Below are 17,480 nucleotides of genomic sequence, written 5' to 3'. Positions count from 1 at the left end.
CATAATTGATGGTAAGAATTTAAAATCAGTTTAGTAATTATAATATTTTTATAACTCTCAGTCCTTGAATATGGAGTTTTGAAAAGTTACATACGTGAGAAAGATTTAAGGGGAAGTTTAAAAGTTTTAAGAACAAAGTAGCTTGAATAAATGGAAATCTCTCATTCATGTGAGTAGACATTTTAAAAATACAAACTATTATGTTATCCATAAAAGAACTTTAATGTGAACATGCCCTTTTGGCTCAGGGCATGATCCCAGAGTCTGGGATCAAGTCCTGTATTGGGCGCCCCACAAGAAGCCTGATTCTTACTCTGCCTGTGTCTGCCTCTTTCTCTGTGTCTTTCATGAACAAATAAAATCTTAAAAAAAAAAAAAAAGAATTTTTACACATTTCCATTTTTACAAAGCAAAAGTTAAGACAGAGATATCAGTTGTCAGTCCAAAACTACTTTTCCCATTTTTTTTAACACTCCCATTTTTACTAATTAAATACTTTATAGTTGATTAATACTCCAAGTTACATTTTGCCTGATGATGACATTCTCATCACAGGGAGTTTTCTCTGAATAAAAGGAGTGATTTGTTAAATAGTGTATGTAATAAAAGTGATAAAAACGTATGTAAATATGCTATAGTGTGGGCTAAGTTGTAACTCTTGATGTTCCTAATATTGATCCTAAGACATAATTATATTACTTTTCCTAATTTTAACTTTTTTTGTTTTAGATATCACATTGTTTTGTAACCTATAAAAAAACATAATTATACAAAGACTGTACTTTACAAATGTAAATAGGTCTTGGTTTGGTGTATATTGGATACAATGGTGTTCCTTAAGCCTAAACACAGAAACAAAAGCATGTATTATAAGAGAAAGTTCAAGATGGGAAGTGATAAAATGGGTATTCACTAGAGCTTTGTTAAAATTTAGCTGGTATCCTTGTAAAATTTCCACGTATTCATTAAATTATATTATGTCATTCTTATTGTTAGAAGCTGACTTGAAGTGTTAAGTTTTGCCCTCATAAAGAGTTGTGACAATTTGGTTTCTATAGTTAGGAGATTGAGTTTTTAAAAAGATTGTTTTACACAAATATTTATATAGCTATAAGAATTGAGGCTGTTCAATGAGTAAGGATTTTATATGTATTAGAGTACTTTTTATTTCAAAGGGAGAACTGCTTTTGAATTGCTGAAGGGTATCTTAGTTACAGTGGATGCTACAGATTTGACAATGAAAGAATATTCAGAGTGCTGGCTGACCTGTTTATACTTTAGGATCTTTAAAAAACCTTTTGGTGAGTGATCCTTAAAGATGGGTTTGCCAAATTTTTATTTAACATGGATAGGCATGTGTAAGTCTCAGAAAAAGAAATCTAGAACTACAGAGACAAGTAGATGATTCATTCTGTCTTTCAACAATGCAAGGTGGCCCAAAAGTCTTTTTCTTTTTTAAAGATTTACTTATATATTTCAGAGAAAGCGAGAGTGGGCGCACACCTGAGCGAGCAGGGGGGTGGGGCAGAGAGAGAGAGAGGGAGGGAGTGTGAGAGTCTTAAGTACACTAGACTGAGCATGGAGCTGGACTCGGGCTTGATCCCAGGATCGTGAGATCCGGACTTGAAGTGAAACCAAGAGTCGACATTTAACCAACTGTGCCGTCCGAGCACTGCAAAGTGACCCAAAAGTCTTAATGCAATTTTAATTTTTAAAACGGCAGAGTATATGTTACAAACTTATAAAAAATGCTATTTAAGAATTTCTTTTGGAATAACTTCGTTTTGTGAATTTTGAGCCAACAGATTTTTAATTTGGTTTAATTTTTAATAGGTTTTATTTATTTATTCATGAGAGATACACAGAGAGGCAGAGATAAAGGCAGAGGGAGAAGCAGGCTCCCCATTAGGAGCCCGATGTAGGATTCGATCCCAGATCCCGAGATCACACCCTGAGCTGAAGGCAGATGCTCAGCTGCTGAGCCACCCAGGCATCCCAAAAGAGTTTTAATTTTAATTTTTTACTTCCAAATCTCTGAACTTGGCAAATACTGAAGTAAAAAACTAAAAATGTGTTATTCAAAATTGCTTCACTTGAAGTTTCACTCAAGTTCTAGATCACTCTCTAAAGCATCTTGTAAAATTACCTGATTTGTAATTCTGGGTAGGTACATGGAATCTCCTTAAAGAAAACCCTCTTCACACATACTACTTACTATAAAACTATTGTTCCAACTAATAAGAAATTCAGGTTTGAAGAAAAATGACTTAGAGGTTTGGGGATCTCTATGCCTGTTGAAGTCAGCTCCTCTTGTTTTAGAAAATGAGGTACAACTCTTACCCTAGAACACTGTACTTCATAGTGTGGAAAAAAATAAGTAAGCTTTCAAGAATTTGCATCTGACTTAGTGGGATTTATTCCTGATAGCTTCACTTTGTCCTGTGCTGTTGTTTTTACTCACACAAAAAATGAAGTTCATTGTAAATGCAAGGAAGGGTTTGGTTAAGCACAATAGCCTATGAGCTTCTTGCTATTTAGATAACATCAAGGCTGAGGCATGGGCTGTATAATTGGAACTAGATGTGATTTATTCAGTAGTAGCTTTACCAGTGCCCCAGGGTTATGTATGTCTTCTGAAAACCCATTTAAAGTCAGTGAATTTAAAAATCCTAAATTTTAGTATCTTAATCATTTTGAAAGCAGTTCAAAAAGAGTCAAAACAATATTTGGCAGAAAATTCTCATCTGAATGGATTTTTTTGCCTAGTTTTGTTTTTAGTATTAATAGCCAGCTTTTGAAAGTGCTGCTGATACAGCAATTGGGAAGAATGATGACATAGTGCTTTTGGTAAGAAAAATTTCTTTAATTTGTTTTCTATAATCTAGAAATTGACTTGATTAAAAAACATGCACTCCTGCAAGCTACCATAGTTATATTCTGAAAATTAAACGGATTTTGGAAGTTTGGTATTAATACTTCAAATGTTCTAATTAGATATAGTTTAATATGTATTTTCATCTTGGCAGGCAATATAATTTAAAATATATTTATGGATTTTCATCTTTATGGATTCATAGAAAATTAGAGGCTTTCTGTTATGTACAGGTTTTTAAAATTTAAATATACATTTAAATTAAATGTTAAAGTTTATGTGATAGTCTTTGTAATTTCCTATGTGATATAGGATGCTTAAAGAGAATCATAACTGATGATTTTTATTTTTTATTATTTTTTTAAAAGATTTTACTTATTTATTCACGAGAGAGAGGCAGGCAGAGACATAGAAGGAGAAGCAGGCTCCATGCAGGGAGCTTGATGCGGGACTCGATCCCTGGACCTGGGATCAGACCCTGGGTAAAAGACAAAAGTGAAGAAGAGTGAGAGTCAAAACTCAGTAAGAGACTATGGGTAATGCATGGTACATGATCAGTTGGGTCAGTGGATTTGGGATTTACAGAGGCAGAGTTCTCAAGATTTATGGCCTTTGGTGCCAGGAATGAGTGAATATCTTCTGAAAATGTTTTTCTATCTAAAAGTTTCAGATGTATGCCTTTTATTTATTTAAAACCACTTTCTATTACAATTTCTACATGCTAAAAAACAATAGGAAGATTAGTATAATGAACTCATGTACCTATGACACTCAGCTTTTAACTCAGCTGTAGCAGTTACTAACTTGTGGCCATCCCCTGACCTATGATAAAGATTGAGGTTTTGTAATTAAAAATATTTTTATTTGGAAGTAAGTACAAAAGTGCAAAAAGTTGATGTATTGCTTTAGCGTTCATTAAGTTCCTTGATTATTTTATTTTTTAAGTTCCTTGATTATATTTCTGAGGTCTGCAGAATCTGGTGATGTCTCCTCTCTTATTCCTGATATTGGTAATTTGTGCCTCCCCCACCTTTCTTTGAGACTGACTAGCAATGAGTATTAGTTTTGTTGATCTCAAAAAAAACAATAACAACAAAAAAAACCCCCAAAACTAGCCTTTGGTTTTACTGAGTTTTACTCCTTTTACTGTTTATTATTTCATTGATTTCTACTGTGAATTTTATTAATTTCCCCTTGGTGCTTACAGTGGATGTAATTTGCTATTCTTTTTTCTACTTTCTTTCTTTCTTTCTTTCTTTTTTTTTTTAAAGATTTTATTTATTCATGAGAGAGGCAGAGACAGACCTAGGCAGAGGGAGAAGCAGGCTCCCTGCAGGAAGCCCAATAGGGCTTGATCCCAGGACCCCAGGATCATGCCCTGAGCCAAAGGCAGGCAGACCCTCAACCGCTGAACCAGCCAGGTGTCCCTCTTTTTCTGCTTCCTTAAGGTGTATGCTGAGGTCATGATTTTAGGCATTTCTTGGAAATTTAGTGCTATAAATAATTTCTAAATACTGTTTTAGCTGCATCCCACAAATTTTGATATATCTTCATTTTTATTCAGTTCAGAGTACTTTGTACTTCCCCTATTGATTTCAGACTCATGGATTTTTTAAAATCTTTTTGTCATTGGTTTCTGTTTCAGTTCCATTGTTTTTAGAACTTACTTTCTATGACTTGAATCTTTTACTTTTTGGAATGTGGTCTTTCTTGGTAAATGTTCTGTGCACATGTTAAAAGAATGTGTATTTTTGTTGCAGTTCAATGTTCTGTAAATATCAGGTGGGACCGGTTTGATTGATAGTGTTGTTTAGATTTTTGTCCTTTGTGTATTTTGAAGTATGTTAAATGTATACATGTTTAGGATTATTATTATTATTTATTTTTTATGATAGTCAGAGAGAGAAAGAGAGAGAGAGAGAGAGGCAGAGACACAGGCAGAGGGAGAAGCAGGCTACATGCACCAGGAGCCTGATGTGGGATTCGATCCCGGGTCTCCAGGATCGGGCCCTGGGCCAAAGGCAGGCGCCAAACCGCTGCGCCACCCAGGGATCCCGGATTATTGTTTTATGTTCATCAGTTGACCCGTTTGTTGTTGTAAAATGACCTTATCCCTGGTAATATTATTTTTTAAAATCCCTACTAATAATCTTTGCTCTTTTAAATGATTTATTTGTTTATGCATGAGAGATGCACAGGGAGAGGCAGAGACACAGGTAGAGGGAGAAGCAGGCTTCCCCGCAGGGAGCCCAATCAGGGACTTGATCCTGGATGCATGAGCAGAAGGCAGACGCTCAACCGCTGAGCCACCCAGGTGTCCCTAATCTTTGCTTTGAAATCTGTGTCTGATATTAATACAGTTATTCCAGCTTTAATTTGAATAGTGCTTGCACGATATATTTTATGCTTTTTAAATTTTTTATTTTTTTTAAGATTTTATTTATTCATGAGAGACACAGAGAGGGAGAGACACAGGCAGAGGGAGAAGCAGGCTCCCTGTGGGGAGCCTGAGGCAGGACTTGATCCCAGGACCCCAGGATCACGACCTGAGCCAAAGGCAGAGTGGCCCAGGCATCCCTGCATGATACATTTTAACCTTTAGTCTACTGAGTCTTTATTTTAAGTTACATTTCTTATAGGCAACATATAGTTGTCTGTAGCCTTCCTTTTTTTTTTTTTTTTTTTTTTAAGATTTTATTATTTTAGAAAGAGCAGGAAAAGGGGGAAAGGGAAGGAAGAAAGAGAATCCAAAGCAGACTCTACTGAGCGTGGAGTCCAAAGCAGGGCTGGATCTTAGGACCTCAGCTGAAATCAAGAGTCAGACACTTAACCAACTGAGCCATGTAGGTGTCTCGATAGCCTTGCTTTTTATTTAGTTACTTATTTTTTAAAGATTTTATTTTTTTATTCATGAGAGACACAGAGAGGGAGAGAGGCAGAGACACAGGCAGAGGGAGAAGCAGGCTCCATGCAGGGAGCCCGACGTGGGACTTGACTCCAGGTCTCCAGGATCAGGCCCTGGGCCACCGGTGGCGCTAAACCGCTGAGCTACCCAGGCTGCCCTAGCCTTGCTTTTTAAAAATAAAAGCACGATCTCAGCCTTTTAATTACTGTTTAGGCCATTTATATTTAATGTGATCATTGATATTGTTGGGTTTAAGTCAGCCATCTTGCTATTTATTTTCTAATTGTCTCATCTCTAGTTTCCATTTTCCTCCTTTTTTCTTCTTTTTTGCCTGCTATATCAGTATTTTTTATTTTATTTTTTAAAAATTTTTTTAGTTTAGTATTTTTTATGGTTATGTTTAATCACCATTTTTTTTTTAGTTGTGAGTCTGTTAGTTGAATGGTTACTTGAGAGTTTATAGTGTCCATCTCTAACTTATTATAGTTTACCTGCAAATAATACTATTAAGAACCTTATAAGATTATACTTCCATTTCTTCCCGTTTGTGCTATTGTTATATATATTTACCCATATACATACCATGTTTGATGCTTTTCACTCCTTCATGGAGATCCATATTTCCATTTCCATTTTTCTACTTGAGGACTTTCTTTAACTTTCTTTTTTTGGATAGTGGTGTAGGTTTGCTCATTATGATTTTTTTTTCCAGGTTTCATGTCTAGAAAAGTTTGTATTTCACCTTTGATTTTGGAAGATACTTTTGATGTTGCTCAGCTTTTCTTACCAGCATTATTTTTAGCAAGAAATCTGATGTCCTTCTTATCTGTTTTCATTTGTATGTAACACACCTTTTTCCTCTGGCTCCTTTTAAGATTCTTTTCAGTTTGAGCAGTTTGATAATGACATGCCTTGGTGTAATTTTTCAGTGTTTATTTGCTTAGTATTAGTTGGACTTTTTGGATCTGTAGGCTTATAGTTTTTCATCTAATTTGGAAAAATTTTGGCCATTATATCATCACATATTTTTGGTCCCTCCTACCTTAACACATATATTAGGGTGTTTACAGTTGTCTCAGAGCTTACTGATGTTGTTATGTGCTTTTTCTCCCTCTAGTCTTTTTTTCTGTTCATTTTTCATTTTGGTATGTCTGTTACTTTGTTTTCAAATTCATTGATTTTTCTTCTGCAGTATTTAATCTGCTGCTAATCCCATCTAGTAAATTCTTCACCTTAGATACTATTTATGTTATAGTCAAGTGGGATCTTTTTTATATCTTTCATGTCTGTACTTAATCTCTTCAGTCTTTCCTCTTGTTTTTGATTATATGGACTACAGTTACAACGGCTATTTTAATGTCCTTGTCTATCAGTTCTATTATTTGTGTCATTCTTGGTCTTTTTCTCCTGATTTCTCCTCATTATGGCTTTTCTTTGACTCCTAACTCTGGGAAACGAACTAGGGGTGATGGAAGGGGAGGTGGGCGGGGGGTGGGGGTGACTGGGTGACGGGCACTGAGGTGGGCACTTGATGGGATGAGTACTGGGTGTTATTCTATATGTTGGAAAATTGAACACCAATAAAAAATAAATTTATAAAAAAATATGGCTTTTCTTCTTTGCATACCTGTTAAGTTTTAATTGGATGTCAGGTATTGTTACTAAATTGGGACTAGATATTTTGTATTCCTGTAAATGCCTTGAGCTTTATTTTGTGAAGCTCTTAAGTTACTTGGGAACAGTTTATTTCACATCTTAAGTTGTGTTAGGTAGGACCAGAGTAGCTTGCATTTTTTATCTATCTATCCATCTATCTGTTTTTAAAGATTTTATTTATTTATTTATTTATTTATTCATTCATTCATTCATTCATTCATTCATTCATTCATGAGAGAGAGAAAGAGAGAGAGAGACAGAGACAGAGATACAGGCAGAGGGAGAAGCAGGGTAGGCTCCATGCAGGGAGCCTGGGGATCCCAGGTCTCCAGGACCACGCCCTGGGCTGAAGGCGGCGCTAAACCGCTGAGCCACCTGGGCTGCCCTCTATCTATCTATCTATCTATCTATCTATCTATCTATCTATCATCCATTTTATTTGTTCATGGGAGAAAATGAGAGAGAGAGGCAGAGACACAGGCAGAGGGAAAGCAGGCTCCCTGCAAGCAGCCCGATGTGGGACTCGGTCCCAGGGCCCCAGGATCATGACCTGAGCTGAAGGCAGATGCTCAACCGCTGAGCCACCCAGGCATCCCTGGAGTAGCTTTTAGTTTAGGACTAATTTGATCCTGCTACTGAAGCAACACCCATCTAAATGCTCTTCCTGATTCCTTGTAACTAATGGTTGGTAGGAAGAGGTACTCTTCTCAGCTCTGTGTGAGCCACGATGAGTTTTTCCTCTTAATCCTTTTGGATGGTGCTTTCCCTGGCCTCAGTAGTTTCCTCACACACGTGCACTGATCAGTACTCAGCTAAAGACTTGAGGGGACCATCTTGGATATTTTCCATGTTCTTTCCCTGTGAGAATCTGCCCTGCAAATTTGCCTACTTCCATGTCTCCCCAGACTTCTAGCTTCATCTCCCCAATTGAGAGTGACTGTTGGGTTCCCTGCAGGATTGGGCTATGCCTTTCACATTGAGTTAGCAGTAGCGGATCTTTTCTGCAGGGAAAGAGGTTGGGCTTGCTCTTCTTCCAGTATTTTATGGCAGTAGGTTACGGCCCTTGTGAATAACTGCCACCTCAATCCTTTTGACTTGATGAACTGGTTTTACCATGGTAGAATGACTCTGGTAGTATGTTTCATACCTGTAGACTCCTTGTGTGTGTGTGTGTGTGTGTGTGTGTGTGTGTGTGTGTGTGTGTCTGTAGAGTGAGAAGCAGTTTTTGTTAAATTGCTCACAGGGTGGTATGATAATGTGTGTTTTGGAGATGTTGGACCAGATATCTCTACGACTTCATTTTCAAGATGGTACTGACTCCTTGTGTGTGTGTGTGTGTCTGTGTAAAATATGTATCACATATACATGTCATATTATTGTGTATGTTACATATAACATTATTAACATAGGTAATATGTAACAGTTTATACACAATATGTATGACATGTATATGTAATCAATGCTTTGTGTTTTATTTCTGTAGAAATCCCACTCAGCCATGACCCCCAACCATAGGGCTTACCAGAAGGTATAAAGTCTTTCAGTACTGGTGCAGGAAGCATCAGTATTTTTTATTGGTCATTTTGTTGATGACATAAATCAAGATATTTCAGTACTTTTATATATGAGATTTGTTTAAAATTCTGCAGTTGGTTTTACTTAATTATTAATTCATATCATGTAAACATTAAATAGCTATTGCTATCTTAGCACAAAATCTTCCTTACTTACATCATTTATTCAACAAATGTTTTTTGAGTGTCTATTGTGTCAGACCTTTGCTACACACTGGATAGATGAGTAGGATGATGGCATCTGGAATGAGAGAAGTAATCTTCCCACTGTATTCTGTGGAGATAATCCTAGTCTAAAGTAGTGGCTGTTTGATCTCAGACATTTTTATAATCTTGAAAATTATTGTGAACTGTAAAGAGCTTTTGTTTATGTGAGTTACATCTGTTGATACTATATTAATTAGAACTGATATGTCTTTAAGCATATTAACTCAATGTTAATAAACGATAACAGTAATAAGCTTATTGTAGATTAATGATATTCTTTTGAAAAATATCTAAGACATTGTTTTATATTTTGCAAATCCCTTTAATGTGTGGCTGAATGTCTAATATTTCAAGTCAGTATCCTTTTTTAATACAGGAAATTTGTCAGCTCAGTTTTCTCCTAGACATCATGGGTAGTCAAACAATTAGAAGATTGCTTAGTGCACTTAGAATCAGAATGGGGGAGTGATCTCTAATAGGGGTACCCCCTCTTTAGGAATTGACTGTTGGCCAAGAATTACCATTCATGTAAAAGGTTCTTAGTAAATATTTGTTTAATGATTAATTTAATAATCATGGAGAGGTTTTGGGCTTGGTTTCACTGCTGGTACTCCTTCACTGTACTTCAAGCAAGCAATAAATTTGAGTTATGTGAAGCACTTTTAGCTCAAAATGGTTAAACTAATTTGATCTCTGAGTCTGGGGAATGAAAAGGGAAGATTCTGTAGTAGTTTCTCACAGAACTTAAATTGTTTTATACGAAGACTATCGCTAGTGTAAGTTAATTGATAAAATATGCCAGGTTTTGTGATAGATTGTATCATAAGAACTAGCACACTATTGAAAATGTCATCAGAACCAGCTAGCAGTTTAGGGAGTACTTACGTATCAGTTGAACTTTGATACACGTATCACGACACTATAGTGCCGTGCCGTGTATAGTGCCGACATTATAGTCTTACACTATAAAGTTATATAGTCTTTTGAGATACAATAGAATTCCTTAATATCTGTTATTCTTCCCCTCAGTTATCTTCATCTGTTTTGAAGCACAAGACTATCAAACCACTGTAGGTATGGACAAAGAAGAAAGGAAGACTATCAACCAGGGCCAAGAAGATGAAATGGTAACTGGTTTTTATAATTTATTTGTCAAGTATGAAGAATTTATTATTTCTATAATATTATTCCAAGAAACTAGAAAACTATATAAAACAACAACAAAACACTAAATCAATGTGCTTTCCTCGCCCTGTGTTTTTTTGAATGGGGATTATGTAATGTTTCTATTTGCTGGTTTTAGTATAATTCCTGTTTGACTTGTGAACTGTAATACTTAGAGGAGTATATGCTTTTTTATTTGATAATTGAAGCAGTTATGTTAGCTAATGCTTTAAATATAATCGCAAATGTAAGATTTGTAATTTTGATTTATAAAAGAGGTTTAAAATAAGTTTAGGGGCGCTGGGGTGACACAGTCGATAAAGCATCTGCCTTTGGCTTAGGTCATGATCCCAAGGTCCCGGGATCAAGCCCTGCATCAGGCTCCCTGCTCAGAGGGGTGCTTGCATCTCTTTCTCCCTCTGCTGTTCCCCCTGTGTGTGCTTGCTCTCTATCAAATAGATAAATAAAATCTTTTAAAAAATCAGCTTAATAAAAAAACAACTTTAAAGCTCTATGTACTAGTGGGGAGATAAGGTTGTTAGGGAAAATGGAAGACACCCCATTAAATGTGAATTTCAGATAATCAAGGAATAAATTTTTTTTAAAGATTCGATTTATTTATTCATGAGGAACACACAGAGAGAGGCAGAGACACAGGCAGAGAGAGAAGCAGGCTCCATGCGGGGAGCCTGATGTGGGACTTGATTCCAGGACTCTGGGATCATGCCCTGAGCCAAAGGCAGATACTCAACCACTGAGCCACCCAGGTGCTCCAAGGAATAAATTTTTTTGTATAAGCATGTCTCATATGTTGCTAGGCTAAACAAGAATATTTTGCTAAATTTTTTATTGAAATTTAAATTTAACTAGGCCCCCTGCATTTTCACTTGCTAAATTTGTCAACCGTTGTTAGTTTATGGTAGTGGAGGGGCTAAAAAACAACTGGAATATTTTGGTTCGGGACGTCAAATTTGATCAGTCACGGTGGGTGGTATTGAGACATTTAGTTAATCATTTGGGAGAAAAATAAATTTAAAACTTCATCTAAATACAGTGTGATATTATGGTTTATGTCCTGACACAGAAATAAGACAGTGGATGGGCAGCCTGGGGGTGGCCCAGTGGTTTAGCACCGCCTTCAGCCCAGGGCATGATCCTGGAGACCTGGGATCGAGTCCCACGTCGGGCTCCCTGCATGGAGCCTGCTTCTTCCTCTGCCTGTGTCTCTGCCTCTGTCTCTCTCTCGCTCTGTGTGTGTCTCTCATGAATAAATAAATAAAATCTTTAAAAAAAAATTCTAAAAAAAAGAAATAAGACAGTGGATAAACTAGTGAAATTCTAATAAAAACTAGGTGTAGTTAATAGTAATCGACATTGGTACATCTCTTGATGTTGACAAGTGTACTAAGTTTACCAAGGGTAAAACCAGAGGAGGGGTATACAGGAACTCTTAATGTTTTTGTAACTTTTCTGCAAATCTAAAATCATTCCAAAATTAAGTTTATTAAAAAAAAAAAACACAACCACCTTTTATATGACAAGACAGTTAATACTCATTGGGAAAACAACAAACTTTGGCATTTTGCACTGCTATCATTTGATATTTAATTTTGTGATCACCATGTCCATGCAGGAAATTTATGGCTATAATTTGTGTCGCTGGAAGCTTGCTGTAGTTTCTCTAGGAGTGGTTTGCACTGGTGGCTTTCTCCTCCTCCTCCTCTACTGGATGCCCGAATGGCGGGTGAAGGCGACCTGTATTAGAGCTGCAGTTAGAGACTGTGAAGTGGTGCTGCTGAGGACTACTGTAAGTCTATGTATTTATTGGAAGTTGATTATTCGAGGAGTAAAATAATGCTTTTGTGTACTTGTTTCAAAATAATATATGAGGAGAACAGCACTGCTAGGATATAATTTAGGAATAGTAATCCTAAAAGCATTTGTGTTCTAAGTGAATATTATCATAGTGATTAGAATATAAAGGATTCTTTTTTTTTTTTTTTGAATATAAAGGATTCTTAAAGATGATTGTATCAACCTCTTCCTTTTAAAGTTCTTGATGTACCCAGAGATTAAATGCTTGTCTGTCAAAGTCACCAGCCAGTTTAAGGGGTGTATCAGGCAGCTCACTGGACCAGCTGCCCTCTACTATGAGATGCTGCTGCTTCCCCGGTTTTTTTTTTTTTTTTTTTTTTAAATCTTGATTGGAAGGATTTTATCAGAGGCTTTAATTTTTGGTCTCAGTACATTGATGGGTAAATTAAGAAATTACACTCATCTTTCTTGGGATATTAGTGAAGTATGTCATAAAATGGGGAGCAATGGAAAGCTCTTCATGATATTCATGTTTATAACAAATTTATACATCTTTAAGAAGTGGTTTAAAAAAAAGTGGTTTAACATTTAGTGAGTAAGAAGTTAGGAATCAAGAATATGTAAAGAATGGGAATTAAATATATATAGGCAGTAATGTAACATACATAATTGATTTTTTATCCCTTTCTCTCTTATAAGGATGAATTCAGAATGTGGTTTTGTGCAAAAATTCGCTTTCTGTCTCTGGAAACTCGCCCATTTTTGAGTCCAAAATCTATGGCCAATAAAGTTTCAAATGGCCACACTGTTCATCTAACTGAAAATTTAGCTGAAGAAAATAGGCATGAGATGAGTAAATATTCACAGACTCAACCACACCAGGTATTGTGATTTGAGTGTCAGAGAAACTTTATTTTTGTTTGGGGATAAATTCATATACATATAAAATTCTTATTACTATAAATAACACAGTTTAGGTATTATTAGAAGAAGAAGACTGCATTTGTATGTGATCACTTTAACTTTAATGGGTAAATAGATTTGTGTTAGTAAACTTGATCATTAACAAGTGATGATACTTTTTTTTTTCTTTCTTTTTTTGTGTGGGGGTGATGATGGTTTTTGATGTAACATTTATGTGTGTGTCCCACAGATCCGTTATTTCACCCACCACAGTGTAAAATACTTCTGGAATGATACCCTTCACAATTTTGATTTTTTAAAGTAAGTATTTTTCTTTTGTTTGGATTATATTATGAGTACCTTGAAAATGTTCCAGATAAAGAATTCATTGTAGTGTTACATAAAATTGAAGCGGTATTTATTACATAACTTTTATTCACTTATTAAGTCCCTGGTACTTATTAACCATTTTAGGATAAATCCTACTTTTAACCTGTACCTTGGCAAAATTACATAAAAGTTTGAAAATAGTTCATGTTAGAAACAGTATGGTTCTCCACATCCACTGAATCTGAGTTCTTTTTGTGGGTTCATTTCAAGGTGAATTTTGAGTATACTTTATAGGCTGTCAGAATATCTGAATTCTGATTTCCCAAATTGATGACAGTTCCATCTATTTGTTCTTGAGGGATGGAGTAACAGATAAACAGAAATTTAACTTGTGGATAAAGATTCAGATGTTGTTAAAAGTGTTAAGCTTTGAGTAGGACAAATTGGAGAAATCCCTTAAAATTTATTTTTTATGAAAGCCTCAAGTTATATAATTACTAGATTAATTAGGATTCTATTTTTATTGCTATTGTTAAAGTGATTATTATAAAAACTTATGATGTATTATTATTACTTGAGTGCTGAAGGAATTCTTAATATTAGCAATACAAAGAGAATCACCGTATGAACATTTAAAATATTCATGCCTGGATTTTTTTCTCAGACACTAAAGAATTGGAATATTCTGGAATAGCCCTGGGCATTTCCACATGTCTAGTTCTGAAGACCATTCCTAGTTAAGAACTATTGCCTTGTAGGACACGGCCAGTGAGCTGCCATTTTGTTTTTTTAAAAAAAAGACTTGGAGTTGATCCTGCTGCCTTTGGAGAAGTCATCAACTTCAGTGGGAAAAAAATGTCAAACCTTATTTGCCTTGTGGCATTTTCCAGCTATTGAAACTTGTAGAATTTAAACTTATCCCAATGATGGCAGTTAGTTATGGAGCTTAGTTTTTCTATCTGAACAAAAGTAGAAAAGGATTGGAGTTAAATGATGTGAAAGATCTTCAGAGTTTTGTGACTAGTATCTCAGTTAAAATAAGCATAATTAAGACATTTTGGGGGAGAGGTATATCTGTTGGTTGAATCCAACTCAGAATTGTTAGATTTTAGAGAATACCTGTGATCCATATAAATTCTGTACTTCTAGGTTTGTAATAGAACAGGAACAGATTTGGATTGTTGGTTTTATAGAAAGAGAAATCAATGAATAGGATTTCTAACATGAAGTTTAAAAAATTGAAGAAGGGGAAAACTATATTAGTCATACTTTACCTTTAATTTTATTAACTTATTAGCTCTTACAGTTTTGGTACAACCTTAATGGATAATAATATTATATAAACTTGAGCATTTAGAGCCATCTTATGTGATAGATAACATTGGATAATATAGAATTTGGCACATTTGAGACTTACAAGTTTCATTATTGTTTATCTTAGGAGTTTGAGATTTAAAAATTCTCATTCATTATCTCAGTTTTTGTTAAGGGTTTCTGTTTGTGAGGAAGTCACACTTTAAAATCAGGATATGGAAAAATGAGGCATTAAGACATTTGGATATTTTAAACTTTGTTTAAAGTAAAAACTTTGGATTTATTTAGGGGACTGGATGAAGGTGTTTCTTGTACGTCAATTTATGAAAAGCATAGTGCAGGACTGACAAAGGGGATGCATGCCTACAGGTAATTTTTATCCAACTAAAGTTAGATCTATTATCAAAATTTCTAAATAAAGTAGTATATATAGTTCACCCTTTTACCATATAGTTGTACATATTAACAGGTATTTAAATATTATAGACATAGTAGTTGACAACTTACTGATTTTATTTGGGTAAGACTGCTTTGAGTTTAAGAATTATGGAAATGTTGACGCTGGAGTTTTGAAGTTGATGTCCCTAAAAATATACCATATTTCATCAATTCTAAGTTGCACATTTTTCCACATTTTAACATCTCTAAAGGGGAGATGTTTCATAAAGTGGGTGGTGTGTCATCCTTTGCTTGAGAGCATTTTTAAATGATGGCACATAAAATAATGGATATGGCTTATAATTGATAGGATCTTAGATTTTCTGAAATGTATTGGAAATTGTAAGCATGAACTTAAAATTTACCATAATGAATAATTGTTAGTTGGAGTGCATATTCTTTTTAATCATGTTATTATTTGCTGTGGCATAAAAATATATCAGTGTATTACGTAGTTTGAGGATAAATGCCTCAAATTAAATTTAGCAGTTTTCTTCTATTCTAATAGCATGTTTTTTCAACAGGTTAGGAGATAAAAAATTAATTCATTCAGACTTATACTTCATAAAAGGCAAGAGTTACGCATTACTCTGTCGTATAGAAAGTACTTCCAGGAGTCTAAGTGGAAGGATTTAAACAACTTTTTGAAAGCATTTTTTAGAAAGTCAAATGTACACTGTTTCTGAAATAAAACTTTCTCAATACAGTATTCTCACTTGAAAAATAGTACAGGACCCCTCAAATACATTTATTTAGTCTCTTGCAAAAATTAATTGCAATTCAAAATTTTTGAGGTCTGCTATATTCAAGGATGAAAAAAAGTGTTTGCAGACATGGTTATTATAGATTAGTGGGAAAGATAACTTGTCACATAAGGAGATAGGAGGCAGAATGAAACAAGTGTAGTTTTCCAGTATTGACTACTTTGATTTAAATAGTGTAGGTGGAAAATTAAATTGTAGAAGACAAGTATGTAGAAACATGAATGTTTAAGTTCCAGATTTAAGAGCAATCTGTGGTTTGAACCTTATCTAATGAAATGCCATCCATATATTATGCTATTATAATATAATATAATGTAACACTATTATTATGTTTTCCTGTTATAGAAAATTGCTTTATGGAGTAAATGAAATTACTGTGAAAGTGCCTTCTGTTTGTAAGCTTCTAATTAAGGAGGTAAGACAACATTTGTGATAAATAGAGTTGTCAATTTGAAAAGAGCCCCGATTGGGGCAGCCCAGGTGGCTCAGCGGTTTAGCGGGTGGCTCAGCGGTTTAGTGCCATCTTCAGCCCAGGGCGTGATCCTGGAGACCTGGAATCGAGTCCCATGTCGGGCTCCCTGCATGGAGCCTGCTTCTCCCTCTGCCTGTGTCTCTGCCTCTCTCTCTCTGTGTGTCTTTCATGAATAAATAAATAAATCTTAAAAAAAAAAGAAAAAAGAGCCATGATTTAAGTAATAAGATATTTTTGGTTTTCTGTTTCTTAGTTTCTCCCTCACTCTTTTTTCTTTTCTTTCTTTCTTTTTTTTTTTTTTTTAAACTGGAAGGTAGGGGATCCCTGGGCGGCCCAGCAGTTTAGCACCGCCTTCAGCCCAGGGTATGATCCTGGAGTCTCGGGTTTGAGCCCCACGTCGGGCTCCCCGCATGGAGCCTCTGCCTGTGTCTCTGCCTCTCTCTCTGTCTGTGTGTCTCTCATGAATAAATAAATAAAATCTTTAAAAAAAACCCTGGAAGGTAAAAGTAGTAACTCTGGTAGAGAAATAATTTGGGGACATAAATTACCATTTTAATTAATTACCTTACTTATTTTGCTTTTCTTATCTGTACATTTTTTTTAAAGATTTTATTTATTTATTCATGAGAAAACACAGAGAGGAGAGAGAGAGAGGCAGAGACACAGGCAGAGGGAGAAGCAGGCTCCATGCAGGGAGCCTGATGTGGGACTCGATCCAGGGTCTCCAGGATCACACTCTGGGCTGCAGGCGGCGCTAAACCGCTGAGCCACCGGGGCTGCCCTGTACATTTTTTTTTTTAACTCAGTATGTTGCACATGTAAATCTTGCCCTATTTTATAGATGTATATACCTGTTTTTTTTCTTTGATTTTTAAACAGTTTATCATATTTCTTCTTCATGTGGTATTTTATGGTGCATTTTTTGGGAACTAGACATTATACCGTAAGTTTGGAATACAAAACATGACCTGATGATTGACATTGAGGAATTGTACTTTATCCTGGGAAGGAAATGGGTCAATGATTATTGTAGTCACTGCCCAGTTACAGGTGCCATTGAGGAGAT

General features: G+C 35.4%; 1 protein-coding gene across 8 annotated transcripts in view; it reads left to right on the top strand.

Annotated features, from left to right (window-relative positions):
• ATP13A3 (ATPase 13A3) overlaps positions 1-17,480 on the top strand; it is a 98,115-nt gene that overhangs the window by 20,132 nt on the left and 60,503 nt on the right. For 6 of the 8 annotated variants that reach the window (XM_041743790.1, XM_041743792.1, XM_041743784.1 and 3 more), the window contains 6 exons: positions 10,244-10,341; positions 12,012-12,185; positions 12,893-13,075; positions 13,347-13,417; positions 15,029-15,109; positions 16,288-16,357. In XM_041743790.1, the coding sequence (XP_041599724.1) occupies positions 10,291-10,341; positions 12,012-12,185; positions 12,893-13,075; positions 13,347-13,417; positions 15,029-15,109; positions 16,288-16,357 (630 nt within the window). In that variant the 5' untranslated portion in view covers positions 10,244-10,290. Of the gene's footprint in view, positions 1-2,016; positions 2,848-10,243; positions 10,342-12,011; positions 12,186-12,892; positions 13,076-13,346; positions 13,418-15,028; positions 15,110-16,287; positions 16,358-17,480 lie in introns of those variants that run through there. The other 2 variants (XM_041743800.1, XM_041743818.1) reach the window with 2 other exon arrangements.

This window comes from Vulpes lagopus, chromosome 1, assembly GCF_018345385.1.
Source record: "Vulpes lagopus strain Blue_001 chromosome 1, ASM1834538v1, whole genome shotgun sequence".
In the NCBI taxonomy this organism is placed as follows: Eukaryota; Metazoa; Chordata; class Mammalia; order Carnivora; family Canidae; genus Vulpes; species Vulpes lagopus.
Note: the sequence above shows the minus strand (reverse complement) of the source record. Positions and strands in the feature narration are given on the sequence as shown.